The sequence below is a fragment of the Aspergillus neoniger genome, assembly GCF_003184625.1.
Source record: "Aspergillus neoniger CBS 115656 unplaced genomic scaffold BO87scaffold_15, whole genome shotgun sequence".
In the NCBI taxonomy this organism is placed as follows: domain Eukaryota; kingdom Fungi; phylum Ascomycota; class Eurotiomycetes; order Eurotiales; family Aspergillaceae; genus Aspergillus; species Aspergillus neoniger.
This window is the reverse complement of record NW_020291143.1, coordinates 633,811-658,236: the sequence shown is the minus strand read 5'-3', so window position 1 is coordinate 658,236 and position 24,426 is coordinate 633,811. Positions and strand designations below refer to the sequence as shown.

Genomic DNA, 24,426 nt, shown 5'->3' with positions numbered 1-24,426 from the left:
ATCACGTGTTCTATACGGAGTAAAAATGGCATGAAAAGAGTGTATTGAGTTGGTATTATGGTCTATGGGTATATGGTAGACACTCAAGGAAAGTGCGAGTTGAGTACAAGCTGGCTAAGAAACAAAAGAATTGGTAGGATGGCGAGTTCGACGTTTAATCAGGTAGCAGATCAATATTTCTCCATTCCATACTCCACGTAGCTGCTTCCTCGCAGATCCGACACTCCGTCCACTCGAAGAGCATTGCGCTGGCCTGCGAACCCGACTTTCTCGTCCGGATACTCCGAGTCGCTGCTCAGCACGGCGGCAGAGCTTCCCTGGCTAGTCGCAACTTCGTACCGGGGTGCCGGCTGGGAGCGTGCAGCAATTTCTTCGGAATCACGGTGACTCGGCAGAGTAGTGAGGGGCACATCGGTGAAACCATTTGTGTCCGGACCCGAGCCTGGGTTTGGTCGTGAATGGGGAGGAGCAGGTCCGCCCTCGCCGCGGTTCTTATCCCGGCCCCAGAAGAGTGTTAGGGCGCGGAGAATGCCGAACATGGCGTTGATGACCCAGACCAGGAGGATGCATGAAGCAATGATGACTTCTATCAGGAGAGCCTTTTCTAGGGCGCTGATGACCTTGTATACAACTTCGGTGATCTTGTTGGATGTTTCGTCGCCGGCGTCGGCGAGGAAGCTGTCTGATGCATCGGAACTGTTGATACTGTCTGCTGCGCCGCGCGAGAAAGTGTCATTGGGTAGGAGGGGGAAGTCTATGTGGGCATGATCGGAAACCCAAGTAAGGCCTTTCTGGACGCTTTCGACCTTGAGGCCAATCAAGCAGTCGAAGACGTCGAGAAGAGGCTCGTAGAGTAGGGTACCACCGAAGGTGTCGTTGAGGACCCCGATTGTTTTGTTGACAAATGTATTTAGCGTGTCATTTAGAGCGCCGGTGCTGGTGTTGACCCAGCCAAATACATGATCGTTCAGCTCGTCGTCAATGTTTATGATGACTTTGTTGGCGTCGTTGGCCCATTGAGCAGATGTGTTTTGTAAGACGCTAACGACCTCTTCGGCAAAATCGCCTACTTCGGCGGAGAGTTCCGGAACTGTTCTTTTGACGGCGCTGAGAAGAATGTACTGACAGAGGCAGGATAGAAGGCCAGCAAGTGCGAGAAGGAGGACGAATAAAGCTGCGGGGGAGGTCGCATATGCGATCACCCAGCGCACAAGAATCTGTCTGCGGCTGTTGCTGAATCGACTGGCGGCTTTGATACCCATTGCTGCCGTGTGGGGCCTGGAGACTATGTAGACGACGTCCATAGGATCATGAGCTTCCTTGCGAACGAGTTGGGAGCGCTCCTTCATCGTATGCCAGCGCCGGATCTCCTGCCAGGCCATGGGAACGCAAGCGATGATGGCAGCGACGACCAGAACGGCGATGAATATTTTGCGGGCAGTTAGGATTATATCGGTTGCTCCGGCAAAGAATGAGTTGATCCCATCGTTTTTGTCGCACAATGTCAGGGTCTTTTTCGCAGGGACAGGGAGGGCGGAGGCATTAAAGGTATAATTGCCTAGTGACTCGTTGACCAGTTTCTTCACTTCGTCGAAGGGAAAACGAATCACATTCTCAGTGAAGTTCATGACCTCGTTAAAATTCGGGATAGAGTCGTTGATCTTCTGAAGATCCTTATCAATGGACGAAGGCAGTTGTACATTTTCCAGTTTGTCGATTTCGCTGGTGATATTCAAGGTCGGTACTGATCCTCCGAATAAACTGGCAACCCCGTTTATCTTCGAGATTACTTCATTGTAGTCGTCCTCAAATGTTTCGGTGACCTTGGCGATATCCTTCGCCACAGTCTTGACCGTGGAATTCAGAACGTCTGTGACATCTTCAATCAAGCTGAGTCCAACATCAACCACACCATGTACGACGAGCGTGAACAGGCACAGATATGTCTGGTACATCACTTTGACGAAGAAAATCACCAACTCCTCCACACCCGTCAAGGTAAGCATGAGAAGCGTCTTTAGGCCATCAATTGCCGCATTGACACCGTCTGCTGTGAGCTCATTGACCCCCTCCGCCAGGTAATGGGGCATAGAGACCATTGCATCGCCCATGGATTCAACGCTTGTGCATGCGGATAGGGCCTCGCTTTTGGCTCGATTCATGTCCGTTTTTATGCTCGAAGCAGCCATCAGCACTCGAGCCAGGACTAGCAGGAGCAAGACAGTCCAGCGGTTAAGCCATACTTGGGAAAGGCGCGCCCGCAGGCCTAGGTAGGGTGTCGAGCCATCAGGGTGTACAGGAAAGACTCGACCTTGAACGCCGTTTGGATCTTGAACCCCATAGGGTGGTAGAAGTGGAAAGATTGTCCGACCAGATTTTGAAAACAACATGTCGAAAATCTGATATATGGGTAGGGAGGGATTTGGTGGAAGAATGAGAAAGAAGTCTATCACGAAAGGTATAGAAAGATGGCAGAGCAGATGTTAAAGAAAGAATAATCCTGACCAGCAGTGATTATTCGAATGGGCAGAAGGCAATTGTCAAGAAGCTGTACTGCATGACCAGAATTCAAAAATTAAAGAGCTGTATGACGAGGCAAGAAGAAACAAAAAGAGTAACACCTGAGAACAATAGATGAAAGAAGCAGAATCAATAGCAATGTCACAATAAGGAGGATATACCCACCTTATTATGGGCGACAGAGGTAACAGACCGACTTCCATTGTGACCAGGTCAATAATAGCTGAGACAAAGACAGGTTGAAGACACGGCCAACGGCAGCCAGTAAGAGCGACCAGCGCCAACAAGGATAGCAAATAACACGATCAAAGGCTGCAGCTGATCGGGTCGATCTGCACGATAAGTTTCATTTAGCGCAGTGTCTGTAGGTAGAGCCTATGCCGGTGAGTTTCTTCAGAGTTCTGCAGGCCAGCCAAATATAGGTACCGTGTCGGCGCTTAGGATAACGGCGTTGTAGTCCAATCCGCGATCCAGGACAGCTGGGCCCCACAACATTGCGAAAATCACCAAGAGAGGCGGTTAGGCAGTTTCATACATTGAAGCCTGATCTCATGGCTTTTTTGCTTGATGGCCTGGGGGTTGGCGGCGCTTCCCGTTGCATGTTGCTACTAGGAAGAGGAAGATCCGTGTGTTATTGAACACTTGACTGGTTCAGAGCTGCAGATTCTGAGGAAACCTGGAAAAGTTAGCCACTGCTTTTTGACTCAAACTGAGATTCTAAATATATCTTCTCGTGAACAACAGAAGGAGGGCGGTTGAAGAGAAGTTCGTAGTTGAGTTGGGCGTTTGGATACTGGATGAAATGGATGGGCACGTGATGTCCAACGCCTAAAGCAAAGTAAATGAAGACAACCGGGTTTCTCAGCCGTTTAAACATCTTGACATTGAATGATACTGTTGGAATTCCACTCTTGGTGATCTGGTGTAAGTGACAGTAATGAATAAATGAACATGTACTGAGGCATCTGAATCAGGAGTGTCTCATATACCCGCCATGCCTTCTTCTCTGCTAGCACTCCTATTTGCTCCTGCAATGAGACGAGTCACTACAAGAAAGCTTGCTGTAGGCAGTACTATTTCTGAGGAGATAGATCATGTGAGGTTAAGCAGATCCACCTGCCACCCAGAGTGACATCTGCCCAACAATGTTTACCCTCCTGGACTGTGCGTCTCCCAGATGCTATTTCCGATGTCCGAGGCAATGAACAATATATTGCGCATCAAACATAGACAAGTGTGCTGAGTATTCCGGTAGTTTCCGCTTAGTGGTGGTATATTCTTCTGAGGCATTGGTATATTGCAGGCCAGACTGAGCAGCTACCGCAAGTCTCCAGCTGGAAAGACAGCGATTTTTATAACCCATTTATTCAAGTACGGAGCAAGCAGATTCACCTCAGATGCTTCTGTGGGGTCGAACACTGTAGTTGCATTTCCCTATCAGTTATGTTGTTACATAAAAGGCGTCAGTATTCATTGTCAAGACACACACCATGGTGACGTAGAGTAGCCTGGCAGACAGAGTCTGGGTGCACACTCACAACGATCTCCCCATTCTGCTTGTCTTGCATCCTCCTTCACGATCTGGCTTTATTCCCAGCAAGGGAATGTAAGTCTGGCATCAAAGTCCTCTGCATGCAATATACCAGGCCTGTCAGCCAGAACCTCCAGTGAAAGAAGTAAACTGATGCTGTAAAATCGCTCACTGGGTAATCACCATCACTTGAAGGAACTATCATTGAATGAATTTGCACAACGCAGACCGCCTCCGCAGCTTGAAAGATCAAACAGCCCCAACAGAGCAGTCGAGAAAGTGAGCGTATTCACTTCATCTCGCTTATTCTGGTCACGGGAACAACAGGTACAGATACATCCCCAACACCACGATGAACACAAACATGCACCCACAAAACTTGGATAGTATCCGTTCAGGTGAGCAAAGCCTGAACGCATCTATCCTTTCCCATTCCCACAAACACCATGCAGAAAGATATACTGACGAATCTCCTTGAAGCAGGAAAAGAAGGAGAAGCGAAGGGTGAGAACGAAGATAGCAACACGCGATCCGGCGCCATAAACCTCATACGTGCGCGGACTATCAGTCGCTCATCTACCCCGAAAAATCCCCAGGAGGGACTTGCTGCCGACAGCCAACGTGCAGTTTCGATTCCCCGGATCGTGGTGATGGAACCTCCCGGGGAAGCAAGGGCCAGAAGAAATAAGAAAAAGAAGGAAAAGTACAACAAGAAGAAGAAACTCCTGCTAGGTGATTCCGGAAGTGAGACGTCTGGGAGTCAGGGCTCTGAATTGAACAGTAAGCCTATCGCGGAATCGAATATTTTGAGTGATGCTTCGCCTCATTCAAAGGATATAGAGGACCTGTCACACTTTGGTCGTATGTCAGCCAAAGGGTTGTACTCTAGCGTTGCTGCAAGTAAAGAGAAAACCACACCAGACAACAATGTGTCCCAGGGATGCACAGTGGACAGTGACAAGAAGCGAACTCTGATCGAGTCACTGAGCAAGTTGGACATCAAAGGCAAGCAGCGGATCCAGCGAGTGAACGCAGGCACAGGCAACGATACCTTGGAGGGCATAAATACTCGGCGTGGTCCCCAACCAGTGGACAGGGCGAGAAGAACTGTGATCACTCCTTCATATGCCACGGTTCTTTCTGGAAAACGTGCTCTTCTCAATAATCCATCTGACACCCTCCAGGCAACCATGGCAGCATTCTCTAAAGTATCAGACGAGTCTTCCCCAAGACAGGATAGCAATTGTGAAGCACGCTCAAGCCATACAATACTGTCTCCTATTCCAGAATTCACCAGCAAAGCCGCTACACCTGGTAACCTGAACTCCCACAAACCACTCAGTCAAACGGACCCGGAAACCGCAGGCTCCAACTCAACCGACAATTCAACCTCCACCCCCGTGTCCACAGCATCCACTGGATGGAGCAACACAACGCTACAAACCAGCCCCCAGACAACCGAGCCATCTTCTGAGCCCTCCTCGTCCAAAGCAGCCAGTCATCGCCACGCCACCAGTCTTCACCACGCCCACCCCCTCCCACCCACACCCCCAAGCAGCACCCATTCCCACTCTCACTCCACCCCCAACGAGGCCATCACCAACGCCCAGGGCACCCTCTCCGCCCAGAAACCCGAAGGATTCTTCTGGCAGCTCGACAGTCACGGCTTCCCCTGTGCCAAAGCCCACTGCGAAAAACGCTGCAACCTCTGGGACGGAGCAACAGTGATCTGTCCGCGATGCGGGCCCTACTCCGAAGTACGCTACTGCAGTAGAGACCACCTACTCGAGGACATCAAACCCCACTGGCTCTACTGCGGCCAGATGGTAATCCAGCATCCATGTCGCGAGACCTCAATTCCCCGCCGAGTGCGCGTCGGTCCCCCCATGATCCCCTGCGTCCATCACTACGACATGCCAGAGCGTCATCGCCAAGCAGTCCACTTCAACATGAACTTCAGAGAAGGCGACTACTTCATTTTCACGGACTGGCTCGATTTCGTGACCGCCGGACTACCAGGTGATAAGACCGCGATCCGTTGCTCGAATAGAGTAATGTACGTGGTGAAGTTCGATGACGCCGCAGAGAAGGATCGTTTCCGTCGTGTTCTCGCGGCTTGTCTGTTCAGTAAGATCCTCCCCTCCCTTGCCTTCTCCCACAAAACACTCACTAATAAATTCCTTAATAAACAGTGACCATCGAACTCCCCGACCTAACTGACTACCTATACCGTCTCATCCGGGACAAACTGCGTCTCTCCAACGTCCCAAATCACATCGAACCCTCCCTGCGCTACCAATTCCTGCAAGAGTTTAATGTGACCATCCAGGAACGCATCACCGGCGCCCGCCATGCCTGCGAAACCGACTGGGACGGTCGAAACCGCCGCAATTGCCACGATCCAGTGTGTCGGAGTGAGTATCGTCGGTTGCTGGGATCCATTGGTGGCAGAGGGTACAGTCGGGTGATTGAGGCGTTGGAGTCCACGTATTGGATTCTGAGGGCCGCTAGGACGACGCACCCGACTGTTGGGGATGCGATGAAGCGTATGAGAGGAGAGGGGTATGAGGAGGTGGCGGACGAGGATAGACGGGTCTTCAGAAGGGGGGTTGGGTGGGATGGGGCGGGTACGGGAGACATGGAAATCGAGGGGTTTAATGAGGGGGATGAGATGTGAGTGAGTCGGGGAAGGGAGGGGAGGGGAGTCTGGGGGAGATGTTGGCCTGAGGATGGATGGGTTGCGAGGGTAGATGATGATGACGATGATGGGAGGATGAGTGGGATGGGATGCTGACGCGATGCTGGTCGTTGCGTTGTGTCTGTTCTACCGGTCTTTCTGTCCGACTTTCTTTCGGTTTTCTGATTGGGTCTGTTGCTCTGGAGCAGGAGATTCGAGGCAAAGACGAGGAGAGAAGGGGGCTCAGGTGGATATGATGTCTTGTCTGTGAGGTGGATATCGCTGTGTAATATGCCTGAGATACGATCATTTAGTTGTGGTAGATGTGGCATGAGTAAAGTGAGAATGTGTAATATGAGAAGATATTAAAGATGGATGATGAAATTGAATTCTGTGCCAACCAGCCCTTTTAAGGTCCTCTAATTCTTCCTATATAGTAAGTAGTGTTGAACCAGCCGTTGAAGGCAATATCAGATTCCCGCTCTATGCTAGCCCGTCACATTAATCAAACATGTTGAAACGCTCATGCAATATACTTCTTCAGACCGCGCAGCCTCTCCTTGGCCGTCTCCAGCACGTCGTCGTTCTTGCAGACAGCGAAGCGGAGATAGTCCTCGGCGATGTGCGCATTGGCGTCGGTGTAGAACTCGGTGGGAGGGATGGCTGCCACACCGACTTCGTGGATCAGGAACCAGCACAGCTTGAAGTCGCGAGGACGGCTGGCGACGTGAGGAGGGAATGGGTAGTCCTCGGGAAGCTTCACCGAAGACATGTTGGCAAGAACGAAGTAGCCTCCCTCGGGGTCCGAGTACTGCGAGCTAGGGTTAGTTCATGCTTTGAGAAATTTTGGCAATGGAATACTCACGGGAATCTTGAGCTCGTCAAAGACTTCGCAGAAACGCTCCATCTTCTTCTTCATCTCGGCCCGGCTCTCGTCCCAGAATCCGACCTTGTCGGCCTGCTCGAAGGCAACGGCGGCAGCCTCCTGCAGAGGAGACACACTGCTGTAGCAGATGCGGGTGTGCGCGCCGGCCACGTACTTGATCAAGTGCTCGGGACCGATGAGGTATCCTACTCGCCAGCCAGTGGCGTAGAAGGCCTTGCCTGCAGAGCCGACGGTGAGAGTGCGCTCGTAGAGCTCGGGAGACAGAGTAGCGATTCTGGTGAAAGGGACGTAGTAGAGGCGGTCGTAGACTTCGTCGGAAAGGATGATCAGGTTGTGCTTCACGCAAATCTCCCCGATGCGCTCCAGCTCAGCGCGCGAGAAGACCTTGCCAACGGGGTTGTGACTGTGCTTGGTCAGTTTGCTGCTTGACATGTCGTTTGTCACGCTACTTACGGAGAGTTCAGGACCTAAAGACATGGTTAGTTATAGCGATATAAATGAGGAAGTAAGGCACGCTTACAATCATCTTCGTCTTGTCGTTGATGGTGTTCTCCAACTCCTCAAAGTCTATCGTCCACTCGGAGGCGGGGGAGGTCCTCGTCGCGCCATCCTTGGGAGGGTGAAGCGGGACGTAGCGGATCTTTCCACCGGGCATCTCGATGTTGCTAATGTACCTTTGGGGCCGTCAGACGGGGTCGCATGGCAGGGATAAAGGTGACTCACTGGTCGAAGAAGGGTTCAAAGATGATCACCTCGTCGCCGGGCTCGATGAAGCCCATGAAGGCACTCAGCATACCTGAACAGTCCGTCAGCTACAAGTCGCGCACACAACCCAGTATGTCCCACCTTCATTTGCACCTGTGGTGATGGTAACCTCGGTGTCCGGGTTGAGAGCCCGGCCAAAGGAAGGCGAGTAGGCATCGGCGATAGCTTTCTTCAGACGCGGGCGTCCCTAATCGAAGGTGAGCAAATGTTCCGGTATGGGATGTCGCAGTCCGGTTGTACCTTGGTGGGGGAGTATTGGTTGCAGTCGACACGGTCAAGGGCCTCCTTGGCGGCATCCAGGGCGAACTTGGGAGGGTTGTAGCCACTGCGCAAGTAGAATCATGGTCAGAAACTCCAGTCATCCTGGTCCGGCGATTTAAAACTTACAAGAAACCCTGTCCCATGTTCACGATGGGCTGGACGGGGGAGGCAGCGGCGGCCTCATTGACAATGGACCTGCGATCCGGTCAGACAGTGAGAAGCAGTAAGGTAAGAGTTCGCGCGCATCGCACCAGACATCCTGTCTCTGGCCAGCGACTCTGGCCGCCGGTTTGAAAGGGTCGGGACGAGCCGTGGTGGCCGACATCGCTCGGAAGAGAGACTGGCGGGGTAGTGTGGGAGTGGACGAGGGGCGCAGGAAAACGGCCGGTGAGGGCTGGAATTTGATGGCTCTGGTAGAGAAAATAGCAGCGCGGTGGCCAGAGAACATAGAGGCAGCTGGGCCGAGGAATTGGAGGAGAGCGGGGAGAGGAGAGAAGGGAAGAGAAGAGTGGCTCGAAAAGTAAGTAGCGAAGAGAGTCAGATCAGATCCGGGGGAGACAAGAGCGGGACTCGCTTTGACGGCCGCCAACTATAATTGCGTGCTTTGCTGGGTCGGACAGCGCTGATAAGATACCGTTCCACAAGTGTTGATTGAAGACTGTCTCGACACGAGTTCTCTGTCAAAGAGAAGTTTTAGTGCTTGGAGGACCAAAGGGGATTAATTGACAGTCCGCCATTCTCCGGCATGTGCATCCCTACCTCAAGTACAGCAATGGCAGTAGCAGTGACAGTGACAGTGACAGTAGTAGACAGAGATGGGCTCCGATGGGCGCGATAACGGTGAGTTCGGAACGGACCTCGGTAAGGAGTGCGCGAATGTCAATTAGACGTTATTAGAGACTGTCGACGAATCAATTGATGCAGTATGAATGAATGCTTGCTTGCTATTGACTGGTGTGATGTTCTGGTTGTAAATCAGACCGAGCATCGGAAGTGACGCATTCAGTTCCTCAGGCACCCAGGCACAACAGACTCCCACGATTCTTAGTCAGCCGGCTTATCGCGCGCGTCGGAAACGCGTTTCACCACTTAATCAGAAAGTGATTTGATAGCTCCATTTCCCATGGCCGCCACTGGGAGCTGCTCTGCACCCAGCTTGCTGGCAGCGTTTTTGTTATAATTCTAATGACTATCCGCCATCATGGTGTCTTGCCCCATTTGCAGCCAGTCCGTCTCCTCCCTAAAGATTAACGACCATATCGATTCCGACTGCCAGAACTTTATCGAAGAGCCGTCCAGCTCGGGCGAGACTCCCGCCACTCAGAAAGCTCCGGTTCCCAGCTTCTTCCAGCCAGCCTCTGCGAAGAAAGCTACTGCCCAGTCTGCTCAAGCAAATGGACAGCGAGATCAGAATGTGGCGTCTTCCCCCTTGCGCAACGTCAACGGTAAACGGGCGACACCGCACGATGCCAACTCGTCGGAAGTATACGAGAGATCTGGGCCTAGCCAACCGTCGAGTGAGCCAAAGAAACCCAAGGTTAGTGCCTTGCAAAGAGCTGCACCGTTACCGGAACGCATGCGTCCCCGGACTCTTGACGATGTCTGTGGGCAGGAGCTCGTAGGGCCAAACGGGGTGCTTCGGGGGCTGATCGAGCAAGATCGGGTTCCCAGCATGGTCCTTTGGGGTGGTCCAGGAACAGGGAAAACAACCATAGCTCGCGTGATTGCTTCGATGGTTGGTAGTCGCTTTGTCGAGATCAACAGCACCAGTACCGGGGTTGCCGAGTGCAAGAAGATCTTCTCCGAAGCGAAAAGCGAGCTCAGCCTGACGGGACGGAAGACCATCATCTTCTGTGACGAGATTCATCGATTCTCCAAGTCCCAGCAAGATGTTTTTCTGGGGCCCGTAGAAAGTGGGCAGGTTACGCTCATTGGTGCCACCACAGAGAACCCCTCCTTCAAGGTGCAGAGCGCTCTGCTGTCCCGTTGTCGGACATTCACTCTGTCTAAACTTACAGACGAGGATATCAGATCGATCCTTCATCGGGCACTACGGCTGGAAGGACCGAACTATTCGCCTTCGGAACTGGTCGATGAGGAATTGATTGATTACTTGGCCAAGTTCGCCGATGGGGACGCGCGGACGTCCCTCAATCTACTTGAGCTCGCCATGGATCTGTCGAAACGGCCTGGAATCAACAAGGATGAGATCAAGCGGTCATTGACGAAGACTCTTGTTTATGATCGGGCCGGAGATCAACACTACGATACCATTTCCGCCTTTCACAAGTCTATCCGGGGAAGCGATCCGGATGCGGCGCTGTACTATCTTGCTCGCATGATCCAGTCTGGGGAAGACCCGCTTTACATCGCTCGACGTCTCATCGTCGTCGCGTCAGAAGACATTGGGCTTGCTGACAACAGCATGCTCACGCTAGCCATCTCGACCCACTCAGCCGTGGAAAAGATCGGCCTACCGGAGGCACGGATCAATCTGGCACATGCGACGGTTGCCATGGCACTCTCAAAGAAGAGCACGCGGTCGTACCGCGCCCTGAACAATGCATTTGCTGCGCTAGCAGAGCCCGGCGTTGCTGGGTTACCGGTTCCCATCCATCTGCGCAATGCGCCGACTCGGTTGATGAAGGAGCTCGGATACGGCAAGGAATACAAGTATAATCCTAACTATGTCGATGGGGAGGTTGTCCAGGATTATCTTCCGGAGCAGATTCTGGGACGGAAGTTTTTGGAGGATCGCGATCTAGGGCATCAAGTGGACCCAGATCTTATGAGGTAGACTATTATGTCGCTGTCAATGAGGCAGAACAAACCTGCCAGTGCCATTGACCCACCCTCAGTCATCACACACACAAGGCCACGCATAGCCAGCCTGTGCCTCATGGCATGAATATGCTTACACAAGACCACCTCGATCGCCTCGAACGTTGGCAGTATGCCAATGCCAGATCTGGGACGTAGGTCGGTCTGCACGGTCAGACGGATACCATCAATATCCATGTAGGGGTATCCAGAAATATCTTGCCCCTGTCCAGGCACGGGGAAGTGCACATCGGGCGATTGGATGTCAGTATGAGTAACCATGGAGGCCAGCAGATACCAGGGGTACATCTAGGAACAGCCTCACACATACTTTCCTACCGAGAACAATAGACCGTGGTAGAAGAAATGGATTTCATGTGACAGACCATAGATTTCTACAATTTAGACTTCTAGTCTACCAAGAAACAAGTACAAGATAGGATGTTCAAACCAAACGTGTTCCAGGTTAGCCTCCGCCGCCAATCAAACCGCCGCCTCGCGTCTCCATCGCGTCTCCACCTCCATCTCTCTCTCCTCTTCCTCCTCCAGCTCTTCATCTCATCGCCCAAAGTCTCCAGATTGTTTACCCACTGCACCACCACCCCCTTACAACCTGTCATTTTAGCCATCGCAAATCCAATCCCACTCTCTCAACTCCTTGCACCAACAACACCCCTCCATTGACTCTCACCCTCCACCCCCCACCGACCGACCGCGGTCGGGGTGCCCTCTCACCGACCTAAACCACACCACCAACAACCAAACACAATGGCTTCCTCACAACCCTTCGGCACGCGCTCCTACGCCTCCGGAAAACTCCCCGATCGATCCATCAACGCCAACGCCCTCCCCTTCAGCGCCTCCTCCTTCTCGCGACACCGCAGTCTCGCCGGCGCGCCCGGCGCTCCCACAGCCGGCGACTTCGCCGACCCCAAAGCCAGCCAACAGGCACCAGGTCCATCGCAAGCACCACCGCAACCACCCATGCATTCACAACCCCAACAAGACACGAATCCCTTGAACCGATTGACAGAGGAGCAACGCGAAGAGATCAACGAAGCTGTAATTACCCCCCCTCCCTCTCCAAGTCACTCCCCGTCAACAACAAACACATACATACATACATACATACATACACTGCATCCTAGACGGAACAACACATGATTAACAAGATAATAAAAAAAACAGTTCACCCTCTTCGACCTCGACCGCGACCGCCACCTCGACTACCACGAACTCCGCGTCGCCTTCCGCGCCCTAGGCTTCACCCTCCCCAAACAAGAGCTCATCTCCCTCCTAACCACCTACGGCGTCCCGCGTCCCCAAGTCCAACAACAGCAACAACAGAACGCCGGCAACCCTCCCCCACCCCAGCAACAACAGAACCGCGCGGCAGCAACTACGAACCCCCAACACCCGAGTAACCTGCTCATGCCACTATCGGCCTTTCAGGCCGTCACGGCGCTGAAGATACTGGAGCGGGATCCGCGCGACGAGATCCTGCGCGCGTTCGAACTGTTCGATGAAGGCGGAAAGGGGTATATTGATTTGGAGGATTTGAGGCGCGTGGCCAGGGAATTGGGTGAGACGGGCCTCGAGGAGGAGGAGTTGAGGGCTATGATTGAGGAGTTTGATTTGGAGGGTGTCGGGGGTGTTACGCGCGAGGCGTTCGTCGGGATTTGTTGGCAGTGATTTTTTTTTTTCCTTTTCTTTTATACCTCTCTTTTTTTAGTTTTTTCTATTATTGGATATGTATGTGGATTGGGTGGAATATCCCGGTTTGGTGGGTAGATGGGAGATGGATTGTTTATTCTTGTTTACCTGACTGAGTTGTTGTCCTTGGTGTGTCTGTTTTCTTGTTGACGTCTAATTATTTACCACTCGTACTCTGCATGGACTGGCGCCGATTGATTTGGGATTTTGACTATACAATGAAAATAGGATTATCAATATCGATTCCCTTCCTGACTACTACCATGCTATGGTCACTGTTACTTACTATACCTACAAGACGGGAGTAATATATAGTTCGAAGAGTTCATTATACTACACGGCAAGAATACATACATCAGACCCCCAATCATACATACCACGGCCCGTCTAATATGGGCAAGAAAGGGAGAGAAGGTAAACAATCAAAGAAGGAAAGAATGATTGATTGAGCAAAACGTGAACCGACACCGAGCACTGTATCCATTGATTGTAAGTTTAGAAGAAACACCCAGACCCCATGTAGAAAAGAACAACAAATCCAGCACCAAACCAAAACTCTAAAACACGCCTCCACTCCAAGACAAAGAATGTTAAGGTCAATTACTTCAATCAATCAATCGTTACAAAATGCAACGCTAGTGGCTGCAAGAATCATAATGCATACTAAATCGCACGGAAAGTGTCTCGTCAATCAAGCGTACCGCCCTTGGGGAGACATATATTGCTGTACTGGCTGGCCAGCTACACCTGGATAGGGTGGTGGCGGCTCGTTCCCTAATCCTTGATAGCCTCGCGCCGGCCACTGGTTCATGGGCGGCGGCGGGGGAGGTCTAGCGCTGGGCCAGGGTCCGCAGGGCACTGGACGTGGGACGGGTTTGGGGGCGCGGGCTTGACGACAGCGGTTCACGATGCAGGTCATCAGGGCTAGAAGGATGAGGGCGCCTACGGCGCAGGCGACACCGATTACGATGCCCTTGTGGTTCTTGATCCAGGATTCGACGTTCTGGCCCTTGCAGTCGCCGTTGCTGCAGTAGCCGCCACTGCCGCAGGGAGTGCCGTCGAGGAAGTTTTGGTTGACGCTGTAGCACGTGCCGATCTTCGGGGAGGTGCAGACCAGTTCGCAGGAGGAACTAAAGGAGGAACATGCGTAGGTGTCGTTGCTGTGGAGGAGACTGCCCATTACACTGCGGCACTGGTAGTCCCGGCTGGTACATTGGCCACTCGCGCAGGCGAGTCCCGAGCCGCTGCTGCCGCAGCTGGTGCCGTCCTTCTTGAACGAGTCGGTAGGACAAGTGCTGGAGTTGCCGCTGCAAGTCTCTGCAACGTCGCAGTCGCCGCGACTGGCGCGACATACTGTCCCGGCTGAGGAGAACTGGCAGCTTGAACAGCAGCTGTCGTTGGAGTCATCACACACAGCTCCTGACTTGAACTTGCATGTCTTCGCGTCGCAGCAGTTGTTGTCGCCGCAACCATCTTCCCCGCCACAGTCGCAGTCTTCGCCGGACTCGACGATTCCATTGCCGCACTGGCTGCCAGTGTAGGTGGTGACGTCGCGGTTTGCGGAGAGACAACTGGACTTGACGCTGTTGCGGCCCAGCGCTGCGCAAATATTTCCGATAGTGCATTGCGAGAACGAGGTGATGTCTGTACCAGTTGTGGGGTTCATAATGTATTTTGCGTTGGCATCGCAGGTGCTTGAGGTCAACGGACAGCATTGAGACGAGGCTTCAAGATCCTGCGCACAGGTCTGAGAGTCGCAGTCGTGGACGGCGCCGAAGGTGTGGCCAGATTCATGAGCAAAGATTTGCCAATCCGAGCCGGAAGACCGAACGACAACATTAGTTCCACTGACCGTACTGGAGCCATCCGAAGAAGCATCGCTATTACAGAGTTGGCCCAGCCAGGACAGTCCGACCTCGTTGCCCGTCGCGCAATCGCTCATCAAGGTCCAATAAGCATTGTCGTCCGATTGCTCACCGCGCCACTTGGAGAACAGATCCAGTCGGGAGGTGAGATTTCCGCTGGAGCAGGGCATGTTCCATGCCGTGGCTGCAGGCGGGTTGTCGGGGCACGAGCTGTCGGTGATAGTCAAATTCCGCAGCCCAATTGTAATGTTAAAGGACTTTTCGTAAACATTGGACGCGCTGTTCACAGTACTGATGACCCATTCCTTGGCGGCCGTCTCGTTGTTAAATGAGCCGGTAAAGGAGCAGTCCGTTGCAACGCCAATCAGAGCCACCTGCTTCGTGCTCGGACAGCCCGAAGTATCGCCAATGGTCGACGCCAGATTGACACCACCAGCATTACCGGACACACTTCCGATATCAGACTGGCGCTTGTTGAGTCCAAACAAAGAGTTCAACGACATCACTCCCCACGCATCCGGTTCCGCCTGGACGTACGGTTGTAGCACAGGGTGGTTGGGGTTGGTGTTGAAGCCGAGCTGATCGGCTTGACACGAGGTTGATCCGAGCGACGACCGCTTCAATTCCGTATGTAGACGCACCATATCCGAATCCCGGTAGAAGATCATATAATCCTTCGCTGAGTCAGGAAGGTCGACATCCACGGGGCGTTTCTTCTCCATGTATGCAGATTTCAGCTGAACGTGATGGTTGTCGCCGTCGACACTGAAGACTCCCTCAAACAGTGGCTCCGAACCATCCTGCTTCAAGTAGATCCGCGCCCATCCGACCGGATCCCACATGCCTTTTCCTCGCCCGAGTAGACTCCTCCCCTTGAAGACCTTGTGCTCATGTCGGGCAATGGGCTCGTGGCGTCGCACGTTCCCGTCGGCGTCGAGGTACTGTACGGATGCGTCTTCTGCCAGAATGTCGTGGTTGGGTTCCAGCTCCAGCTTTATCCGCTGGTGCGTGTCATGAATATTGAAGGTGATGTCAAAGTGGTCAAGGTGATCGACCCGCTGCGAGGGCGTCATGATGGTGGGCTGGTCAAGCGTCGAGACATGACGAATGGCACTTGGAGCTTGTGATCGAGCTGCATTCATTCAAGTTAGAACAGACCCATGCGCCGGATATCGCCGAACTAACCTTGTACACTGGCCCCAAAGAGTGATATAGCACTTGCAATGAAGGGCAGGGAATAGGTAAGAAACCGCATGGCTGTCAGCGAGTGAAGACAGCCGATGGGAGAGGTTGAAGGTATGCGCTGAACGAGTGTGCTGGCATCAAAACAACAGCGAGAGATCCGGAAAGTCAGGGTTAGCAGAGCCCTTCGGTCCACAGCATCAGGCAGCGACGAAAAGTGGAAACGAATGAGTTCCCTTTCACGGCTGAATGGACCCGGTCGAGATCTTGGCTCGGGATCCGGTCATGTATGACGGATCACTCCGGAGATTAAGCTGCACTGGAGGGGGTTTTTATTCTTCCCCGGATCGTCGCAGTCTCGCACACCTTCAGAGGAAGTATACTGGAGGTGTGGAGAGGGAGAGGGAGAGGGAGAGAGAGCGACGGCGCAACGACCGGAGTGAGCAGTGAGACTCACTTGACGAGGGAGTGAAAGGGATTCTTCCAGCTGGCGAACCAAGGAGGTTTGGCTTGGCTGAAGGCGCAGCCGCCTTGGCGGGCGGGCGGAAATCTGGAATGAATGGCGAGAATCTCCCTCCAAGCAGTAAACAAATACACGTTGATCCAGAGGGCAAACAGGAGCGAGTCTAATTCAACGAAAGTGAATTGAATTGAGAGAATAGAAGATGATGGATGGGAAAATAAAGTGGAGGGGGTGGAAAAGGCGGAGGATAGTAAGTAGCGAGGGACTTGAGGAGAGGGATTGACAGGGTCCGGTTCAGGGATTGCAACTGGACCCCGAATCAACAACAACAACAACAAACCATTTGATGGTCGATTCATCGCTTCTCCGCTTTTGGTTGTCGCGGACACCCGCCAAGCCTCCCGGCGCTTACGGATCATCGCTCATTATTCTGTTGTCTTACTATAACTAAAGAGCAATAACCACTCATTCCTGGTGTCAAAACTCTTCAACCATGGTGTCATCATTCCCCCCGCAGTTTAGCGCCCGGCAACCCCAAATCACGGTCAGTCTGGAACCAAATGAAATGCTTCGTGTGCCTCTCGGGCGAAATGCGGAATCATGGCGCCGCAGACGCCACATGCTACACAAGCCATGCCATCTTCTCCATCGCTCTCTTCCCATGCAGCTTCCTCCACTTCGTGCTCAGTCACGACTGCACCGTCTCCACGATGAAGGGGTTCCTGAGGGTGAATCATCGTGCCGCTGTTACCCGTAAAGACAGGCACTGGCCCAGAAATGGCCAAGGCATCGTTGCGCCGCGACCCTTGGCTCTGAAACATCTTACCAATATCGCGTCCACTGCTTTGCTTCCGTTCTCCAGCTGCCTCTACCAGATTCGTCACAGCGACATTCATTAACCGCAGGTTCCACCCAGATCTCTCCGGGTGAAGCTTGCGGAACATGGACAGTAGCTGATCTTGTACCAACCGTTCGGCCAGCGCGTCTACACTCTCATCAAGATGAAAGACATAGCCGGGCAGCGGCGCTGAACGAGAAATTCTCCCCCCATGGTAAGCTTGCGCATCGTCTGTGGCAGATCGGGGCCGGGTGGACAGCCGCAGGGTCCGTGGATGCGCGAGCCATCGGACTTTAGATACTGCAACTTGGTTTGCTGCTGTACTGTCAGTCTCCTTGTCCTTCTCTGTCAGATCCGTCCGCATCCGACGAAGTAAGCTCCCTGTGAGCGAGACTAGCTCTTTACGGACGCTGTCGAAACTGTCCAGGCGACCGTAGGAATCTTCAATGCTTATCTGCGTGGGCAAATCTCCTGCCTGGACGACCTCGGTATTGTCTACGCCATGCAGCAGTCCCCAGACCCGCACCCCAATATCTCGGGGTGCCCCTGGACCCCCTAAGATCCGACTGAGCAGGGACGGGCCCATGCCAGGCAACAACCGGATGTCTCTCACAGTCACCTTGTCAGAGTCGGCGGTGTCGTCGGCGGTCACCGCTGGGACTGAGTGAGCGCCTTCATCAGCAAGATAGTGACAGAGTTTCCGCGTCAGTTTGGAGCCGATCCCAGGGATCTTCCTGATTTCGTGCGCATCGAGAAAATTCAGCACATTACTGGGCGCAGCAAGCGTCGGTGTAGTATACGGGGGAAGCAGCGTAGTCTGGTTGTTTGGTTTATGAGTGCTGCCTGCGAGCTTGGCGAGAAGCTTGGACGTAGAGATCCCCACTGTGGCAGTGTACCCTTTCTGCTGCTCCAGTTGACCACGAAGGTAGCCTGCGAGGTGCGAGGCCACCAGCAGTCGAGTGTAAAGCCAGGCTGATGCGTCTTCGTCAGCTGTCGCAGTCGTCGAGGGCGCAGCGGCAGCGATCGTATTCGAATCAGCTGGGTAAGTGGAGCCACATAATCGGGTGGCATCATAAGTGAAACCCACGGTGGGTTCGTGCCGGTCCAGATGAAAGAATGAATGTTCCAGATCATAGCGATTTAACAGATCGACATTGTAGTTGATCATCTCGGTGACATCCAAGAACAACTGCAGGCGGGTATTAGATGGGATCGCGAAGAAGCTCACTGCAGCCCAGGAAACCGTGGAGAACCACCTCAACGGGCAGTCCTGACAATAAAATCAAGTTTGCAGCAGAGTCGAAACTAGCAATACATACCTCATCAAATCCGAGTCTTTCGACCTTCTCCCCCCAGACGAAGGACCTAATGTAGAGGAACAGATCCTTGGATGCATCGCGAAATCTAGACAGATCTTCACCTAAGACAATGACGACGTCCGGGCAGATCTGTTTGGCCTCTTTGATCAACTGGAGCTTGCGCAACCCGCGCCGGCGGGCCTCATAGTTACAGGTGACTACAATCTGTTTCTGCTGGACGGCCAACGGCAGGGATTTCAGCACCGGCTGCTCCACCTCGAAGACCGAGGCGTAGAAACAATCATAATCCTGTGGGGATTGCAGAGAGGCAGTTAGCTAACGGCCGAATGGAGTCACGTTTCCCGCAGGGTTTTGAAAACGTTATTTTTATTTGAGTGCAGTATGGATCACTATATGGGTAGCGTGACTGACAAAGTGGAGGATGATTCGGCGGTCGTCTCTGGATGGTAACACAGCCATGAACTATGTAGCATCGACTGAGAGAGGGCCAGTGGGGATCAAATTCCAGGCAGACCTCAACGGAGAGTTGTATTCCGTCTGCTACCTTGTAACTGAGTCCCTACTGTATCCGTAATAGGGAGGCGAAAAGGATGTTGCGAAAACCTCCGGTGGATAATATTACCGGAATGCAGAGGGCTGGAAATGGGAGCTCAAAAAGGGAATTTGTCCGTCCGCACCTGTCATCAAGTAGCGAGAAGAGATTCGATAGTCAACCGAGATAGATCCATAGATAGTAGGATAGATAGTGCGATGCAACATTCTGTTTAGTGCGAATTGAGGCATCCGGCTGATTGGGCAACAAACCTGCGGCTGGGATGTGGCTGGTGCAGTGGTCACGCTTCGGTCGCTGGGTGGCTGGGGTAAAGCCCATTCAGACTTTCTGGTTGGTTGGACCCTGGCTGACTCAGTAAGTGCGTGACCATGACACTAACCCAAAGAGGTGTTATTTCCCCACAGTCACTCGTGCAGGGACTATCCCATTTTTAGAACACCGCGTCAGCTGCAGTTTTGATTGGTCCGTGCCAGATGCAACTGCCTTACGTAAGGGCGGTACTGTGACGCGCACCTTTTCCTTTTTTCCTGCTCCAGTTCAATTGCTATAAATAACGTCTCTCAACTCGTGCCCGGGAACGACAACCCAGCAATACTCCAACGTGGAAATGAATCAAAACATACACTCATGGTGGATGTGAGTCAACACTAGGCAGATTTCTAGCAGAGACATGGCGGAGATCAGACTGCTGGAGGAATGGATCGGCCGCGTGTCTCGCCCGGGCGTCGATGGCCAGAAGATGGCAGATGGAATGGAGCCGTTGGAAAGATCGGCCATTCTCGATCATCGGAAAACTGGGGCCCGTCGGCGGCGGCGTCAATAGTTGGGTTATAATTAGATGGGGAGCGACTAGCCGGTCGGTGGTCCAGCAGAGGAGCACTGAGACTGTGAAGAGTAGACATGCCTGAATGGAGATGCTGAGGGTACGATGGAGTCCAGCGACTCCATCCAGCCCGGCTTGGATGGTTGGATGGTTGGATGATAGGATGGCGAAGACTCGTAAATTTAGCACTTTTGATTAACAGTAATTTCTTAATTTCTTAATTTCTTTAATTTCCCTCCCCCGCGGCTAAAAGATATTTTTATTTTCATTTTCATTTAACCCAGTTTCCTCTTGGACTGACTTTGATCGATCTTCTTCTGCCTATCCTCTGGCTTATCCTCTGGTTCCAACAGTCATTTCTTCAACATTCCAACAAACCATGAATCGCAGATCATTCTAAAATAAGGCGACCCTCGTACAAGTGCCCACGTCTCTTGTCTGCTTGGTTCCAGTGCTTGGGATCCCACCTGGTCTTATTTCAGAACCTTATCGTCCCTGGATTTAACGCGCTTGGAGCCGGTTGTTGCACTTCTGCATCTTGAATCACACTCCGGTGCTGTTGGCAAGGCGCTACTGCTTCTGCTTCGTCTTTGCTGCTTCTTGGTGCGGGGCCTTACTGTTGCATCCCCCAAAGACCTCCTCGCTTTCTGATCTCATTTCGTTTATCCTCCTCTCCTTCCTCTCTTCCTCCCTCTTCTTCATCTACTGCTCCCTCCGCCGTTGTGTTTGGGGGCCTTCGCCATGCTCGCAACCCCCATGACCCCGCAAGCATCCCACCCTTCGTCGTCTTCTTCCTCCAACATGGTCTACAGTCTGGCTTCGACTGCGACCACCAACTCCTCCTCTTCCTCCTCATCCGCCAGTTCCACACAACAAACTACGATATCATCCCGACCGAAGTTGACTCTCCAAACTTCCTCTCTTCCCCGAACCTTTGGCACATCGTCAACGGGGTTGTCCCTCTCTCTCGCAGCCGGAACGGCATCTCCAACCGTCCGCAATACCTTCAAAAATGCCTACGAGGTCACCGGCCCTTCATCCGCCACTGCCTCTCCGTCATCCAAACACCCATCCAACCAACGTTTCAGCAAACCATCCTCTCCATTTACCACACACAACCCATACCAACTCCCACTGGGGGTGAAGAGTATCTTGCGAAACTCGCCGCTCGAGCCGACCTGCCGCCGACGGGCTGGATCGGTGGCCACTACCGGGCCGAATGGTGGACCGAGCGCGCGCCGCGTCTTCTTTCCCGCGAAGAAGCAGGTCAGCTATCGCAATCCCTTGGAAGAGGAAATTCAGACCGTGCACTACACGGCACGCCACTCTGATTTACACGATGATCCCGAGCCTGCACTCCAACCTCAACCTCAGCAACCAGAGGTGACCTCATCAGATGAGGACTCGGATTCCAACGCCAGCGGGTGTCCCTCGGATTCCAGCACTTCCGAAGATGAGCCCGAGGCCGGCTTAGGGAAGAAGACATCGTCTCCCATCAAGCGGAAGAAGCGCAAACATTCCAATGCCGAGAGGCAAGTCCGGGCAGTGGCCTTGATGGACGGAATCGCGGGACCCAGCAACCCAGGCAGCCTGACACCACAAACGCCGCGCAGGAAGCGAGCTAAACGTCGCTGTGAATGGCGATGGACCCTGGGACCATTAGAGAATCGTGACAAATTGCTTCATCCCGTCCAGGATGAGACGGGCTCAACATCATCCGTGTCCCAGCCTGAAACGATACCGCACGAGTCCGAAACGGAGACCCCGTCCTCCGACCCTCCGCTGTCCAGCGCCAGTACCACACTCTACCACTCCAGCCCCAGTTCATCTGTCTCGTCGGATGTGGAAACGGAAAATGACGAGTGGCAGACGCACACCACCCACGAACTTGAATGCGCACATGCCGATCAATGACGATAACCCATGCTTGGTTACGAACCCCCTTGCATTGATGATCACGAATTATGCATATAGACGGCAGATGAACCACAGCATACCCCATCCTACTTTCAGACATATTGCTAGATAGCTATTATTGATTTGGGATTTTCTTTTCTTTTCTTTTTCTGGTCGGGAAGCTCTACCTTGAATGTCAGGACGTTCATGCCATTTACATTCACCGACCAGTCAACTTTTTACACTTCTGCCTACTTTCTCTATAAATATTTTCATATCTTCTTCCAATAATATATATTTCTATGCATGTGAATGCAATCTGACCAGATGATCACATGGTTACATTCCACTTTCACCCGTGTAATGCTTGTGCTACGTGCCTGCCGTATGTTCATGCAGCTCCATGCTTCATACTAATCATAAATACGACGGTCGATCTCTGACGCATTCCCCATCCTATGCTTAATATAGCAACAATAATAACATGCGGAGACCCCATGATATTAACTTTCGTGGATCGCCATTGCGTCATAATATCCAACTAATCTATCTAGTAATAGCTGCATCGACTTGCAGATCATCTTTTAGATAGATCTTATGGTGCCAGCCAGCCAACCCTCAGACTTTCAAGAGAAAGAAGAAAGAAAAGAAAAGAAAAAGAAAAGATTAAAGAGAAATAGCTCATAGGCTATTGCCAACTCGGTCAGAGCTGCAGACTGTTTGTCGAGTCAGGACAGAAATGTAATAACCATGATCTCGAAAGTATCGCCTTCTCTTCTCTCGCATATTATGATAATGAATTCTATGATGTTGACAGGAAAATCCAAGATTAACGTAAGACTACGGGTGACAGATATCCAAAGGCAAATTAAAGAATAGAAATGGTAACAATCCGCGAAGAAGAAAAACCACGTGCAGCACCTGACCTGCTAAGCAGCAGCAGCGGGCCGCTCCATCATCTTCTCCTACATACTTTCTCCAAAACTTTGAACCTCCATTCTCGATTATTCCCCCAAGGCGATCTCTAGTATCGTAGGTCCAACCTGCATAGGTTCAATCGAAAGGTGAACGAATGCTGTCATGGCTGGCGTTCATGCGGATCTGCGCAGTACGACAGGGACTGTTTCCTTCGAGCCAATAGCAGAATGCTGCGCATTTCGAGATCTACCTCGATGTCCCGCCAATTGCCCCCCGACGTAACAAAGGCGCGCCATTCTTCGTCGCCCTCGATCATATCTCGCATGAGAATGTCCACGCAGTCGCCATATCCGCCTTCTTTTACTGATAAAGCTTCAGGATGTGCCTTGCGCCATTCATGAACCATACTCAATGTCCGTATCAGGGTCTCCAGACTACCAAGGGTCTGCGATGCGCCCATTTTTATAGCTCCTGGCGTCTCCAACACGCCAGGCGCATTATCATCATCGGCAGGAATACTCACCAACCTTGTAAGGTCGGTCCAGTTAGCAAAGTCCCGGCACTCAACGGGATACATCCATTCATTGTTGAACACTGATATCCCTGGTTGAGGCCAGTACGGTACCAGATCCTCAAAAAAGAACTTTTGCACGGCCCGATTAACCTGCGGTCGTCCCATTACAACGTAATGGCCCCAGTTCCAGAAAACAACGGTACCCCCCGGCCGGACTATCCTTGTCATCTCCTTCCAGAGCGGCTCAGGGTCGAACCAATGTGCTGCTTGACAGGCGATCACCAGATCAACCGCCTTCGATGCAATGAAGGGAAGAGACTCTGCATTGGACTGGTGATATTGAATATTACTGACGTCCGATTTCTGAGCTCTTGCTGCTTGCTTCAGCATGCCCTCGGAGGAATCAACTCCAATAACAGATTTGAAATGGGCGGCCAGTGCGCGAGCCACAGCCCCGTGGCCAGTGCCCAGGTCGACACATAGTTCGCGGGGAGACTGATGGTAGGCTAAAACGGTGTCGTACAGAGCCTGAGGAGGGGAAGGGCGATGTGCAGCATATGCTGAACAGTCATAGCCTTCATCCCTTGCGGAGCAGAAAAAGGCTCATCAGTATGCCGGAAAATATAGACACCCAGGGAAAAACTCACGAGAAACTGGCCATTGGTTGGACGTGATGTAATCTTTCGCAATTATATTATCAAACTTGAGTCCTCCATTTTGGTCTTGTCACCGAGGACTAGAAGTGATTTATATACTAACTCAAGGCGTGGATATCACACCGCCATACCTTCCTACGGCTCTTATGCTTAAAGTATGCAGCAATGTGCGCAAGCCTCATGAGATAACACGACTGTTCCACATACCCAGTTGCCATGACAATTC

The 24,426-nt window shown here is 52.4% G+C and overlaps 9 protein-coding genes across 9 annotated transcripts; 4 read left to right on the top strand and 5 right to left on the bottom strand.

The window, feature by feature from the left end:
- Nucleotides 1-96: 96 nt before the first annotated feature.
- Nucleotides 97-2,797, bottom strand: prm1 (pheromone-regulated protein PRM1). The gene has a single exon (XM_025629350.1). The coding sequence runs from the start codon at nucleotides 2,388-2,390 to the stop codon at nucleotides 171-173; it is 2,220 nt and encodes a 739-aa protein (XP_025480099.1). The 5' UTR covers nucleotides 2,391-2,797; the 3' UTR covers nucleotides 97-170.
- A 1,225-nt stretch (nucleotides 2,798-4,022) lies between these two features.
- Nucleotides 4,023-6,728, top strand: BO87DRAFT_358678 (uncharacterized protein; the record flags this gene model as incomplete). Its single annotated transcript, XM_025621479.1, has 5 exons — nucleotides 4,023-4,126; nucleotides 4,292-4,330; nucleotides 4,385-4,449; nucleotides 4,541-6,178; nucleotides 6,244-6,728. The coding sequence occupies exons 3-5, from the start codon at nucleotides 4,404-4,406 to the stop codon at nucleotides 6,726-6,728; spliced, it is 2,169 nt and encodes a 722-aa protein (XP_025480098.1). The 5' UTR covers nucleotides 4,023-4,126; nucleotides 4,292-4,330; nucleotides 4,385-4,403.
- Nucleotides 6,729-7,121: 393 nt separating this feature from the next.
- On the bottom strand, nucleotides 7,122-9,587 carry BO87DRAFT_358675 (kynurenine--oxoglutarate transaminase). The gene is made up of 10 exons (XM_025621478.1): nucleotides 9,400-9,587; nucleotides 8,892-9,317; nucleotides 8,767-8,835; nucleotides 8,620-8,704; nucleotides 8,461-8,566; nucleotides 8,338-8,410; nucleotides 8,135-8,288; nucleotides 8,068-8,081; nucleotides 7,594-8,017; nucleotides 7,122-7,539 (listed from the first exon to the last, which is right to left on the bottom strand). Exons 2-10 carry the CDS (start codon nucleotides 9,086-9,088, stop codon nucleotides 7,252-7,254), a joined length of 1,410 nt encoding a protein of 469 aa, XP_025480097.1. The 5' UTR covers nucleotides 9,089-9,317; nucleotides 9,400-9,587; the 3' UTR covers nucleotides 7,122-7,251.
- Nucleotides 9,588-9,773: 186 nt separating this feature from the next.
- On the top strand, nucleotides 9,774-11,842 carry BO87DRAFT_334378 (ssDNA-dependent ATPase MGS1). Its single transcript, XM_025620442.1, has one exon. The coding sequence runs from the start codon at nucleotides 9,842-9,844 to the stop codon at nucleotides 11,435-11,437; it is 1,596 nt and encodes a 531-aa protein (XP_025480096.1). The 5' UTR covers nucleotides 9,774-9,841; the 3' UTR covers nucleotides 11,438-11,842.
- Nucleotides 11,843-12,020: 178 nt separating this feature from the next.
- Nucleotides 12,021-13,388, top strand: cdc31 (putative cell division control protein Cdc31). The gene is made up of 2 exons (XM_025621477.1): nucleotides 12,021-12,522; nucleotides 12,649-13,388. The coding sequence occupies exons 1-2, from the start codon at nucleotides 12,229-12,231 to the stop codon at nucleotides 13,150-13,152; spliced, it is 798 nt and encodes a 265-aa protein (XP_025480095.1). The 5' UTR covers nucleotides 12,021-12,228; the 3' UTR covers nucleotides 13,153-13,388.
- A 351-nt stretch (nucleotides 13,389-13,739) lies between these two features.
- On the bottom strand, nucleotides 13,740-16,760 carry admB (ADAM family of metalloprotease ADM-B). The gene is made up of 2 exons (XM_025629349.1): nucleotides 16,224-16,760; nucleotides 13,740-16,170 (listed from the first exon to the last, which is right to left on the bottom strand). Exons 1-2 carry the CDS (start codon nucleotides 16,291-16,293, stop codon nucleotides 13,865-13,867), a joined length of 2,376 nt encoding a protein of 791 aa, XP_025480094.1. The 5' UTR covers nucleotides 16,294-16,760; the 3' UTR covers nucleotides 13,740-13,864.
- A 468-nt stretch (nucleotides 16,761-17,228) lies between these two features.
- Nucleotides 17,229-20,022, bottom strand: BO87DRAFT_396872 (putative DNA polymerase iota; the record flags this gene model as incomplete). Its single annotated transcript, XM_025625269.1, has 3 exons — nucleotides 17,229-18,791; nucleotides 18,841-19,128; nucleotides 20,017-20,022. 3 exons carry the CDS (start codon nucleotides 20,020-20,022, stop codon nucleotides 17,229-17,231), a joined length of 1,857 nt encoding a protein of 618 aa, XP_025480093.1.
- A 446-nt stretch (nucleotides 20,023-20,468) lies between these two features.
- Nucleotides 20,469-22,461, top strand: BO87DRAFT_376488 (uncharacterized protein). The gene has a single exon (XM_025623310.1). It carries the CDS (start codon nucleotides 20,958-20,960, stop codon nucleotides 22,128-22,130), a length of 1,173 nt encoding a protein of 390 aa, XP_025480092.1. The 5' UTR covers nucleotides 20,469-20,957; the 3' UTR covers nucleotides 22,131-22,461.
- A 729-nt stretch (nucleotides 22,462-23,190) lies between these two features.
- Nucleotides 23,191-24,205, bottom strand: BO87DRAFT_386581 (putative S-adenosylmethionine-dependent methyltransferase; the record flags this gene model as incomplete). Its single annotated transcript, XM_025624766.1, has 2 exons — nucleotides 23,191-24,127; nucleotides 24,192-24,205. The coding sequence occupies 2 exons, from the start codon at nucleotides 24,203-24,205 to the stop codon at nucleotides 23,191-23,193; spliced, it is 951 nt and encodes a 316-aa protein (XP_025480091.1).
- Nucleotides 24,206-24,426: the final 221 nt, after the last annotated feature.

Excerpts from the sequence above, each read along its gene's own strand:
- cdc31 (XM_025621477.1), top strand. The coding sequence starts at position 12,229 with ATGGCTTCCTCACAACCCTTCGGCACGCGCTCCTACGCCTCCGGAAAA. Across the intron at positions 12,523-12,648 it reads GCGAAGAGATCAACGAAGCT|TTCACCCTCTTCGACCTCGA; the intron begins GTAATTACCCCC and ends TAAAAAAAACAG.
- admB (XM_025629349.1), bottom strand. The coding sequence starts at position 16,293 with ATGCGGTTTCTTACCTATTCCCTGCCCTTCATTGCAAGTGCTATATCA. Across the intron at positions 16,171-16,223 it reads CTTTGGGGCCAGTGTACAAG|CTCGATCACAAGCTCCAAGT; the intron begins GTTAGTTCGGCG and ends GAATGAATGCAG.
- BO87DRAFT_358675 (XM_025621478.1), bottom strand. The coding sequence starts at position 9,088 with ATGTTCTCTGGCCACCGCGCTGCTATTTTCTCTACCAGAGCCATCAAA. Across the intron at positions 8,705-8,766 it reads AACATGGGACAGGGTTTCTT|TGGCTACAACCCTCCCAAGT; the intron begins GTAAGTTTTAAA and ends CTACTTGCGCAG. Across the intron at positions 7,540-7,593 it reads TTGACGAGCTCAAGATTCCC|TACTCGGACCCCGAGGGAGG; the intron begins GTGAGTATTCCA and ends CCTAGCTCGCAG.
- BO87DRAFT_334378 (XM_025620442.1), top strand. The coding sequence starts at position 9,842 with ATGGTGTCTTGCCCCATTTGCAGCCAGTCCGTCTCCTCCCTAAAGATT.
- prm1 (XM_025629350.1), bottom strand. The coding sequence starts at position 2,390 with ATGTTGTTTTCAAAATCTGGTCGGACAATCTTTCCACTTCTACCACCC.
- BO87DRAFT_376488 (XM_025623310.1), top strand. The coding sequence starts at position 20,958 with ATGCTCGCAACCCCCATGACCCCGCAAGCATCCCACCCTTCGTCGTCT.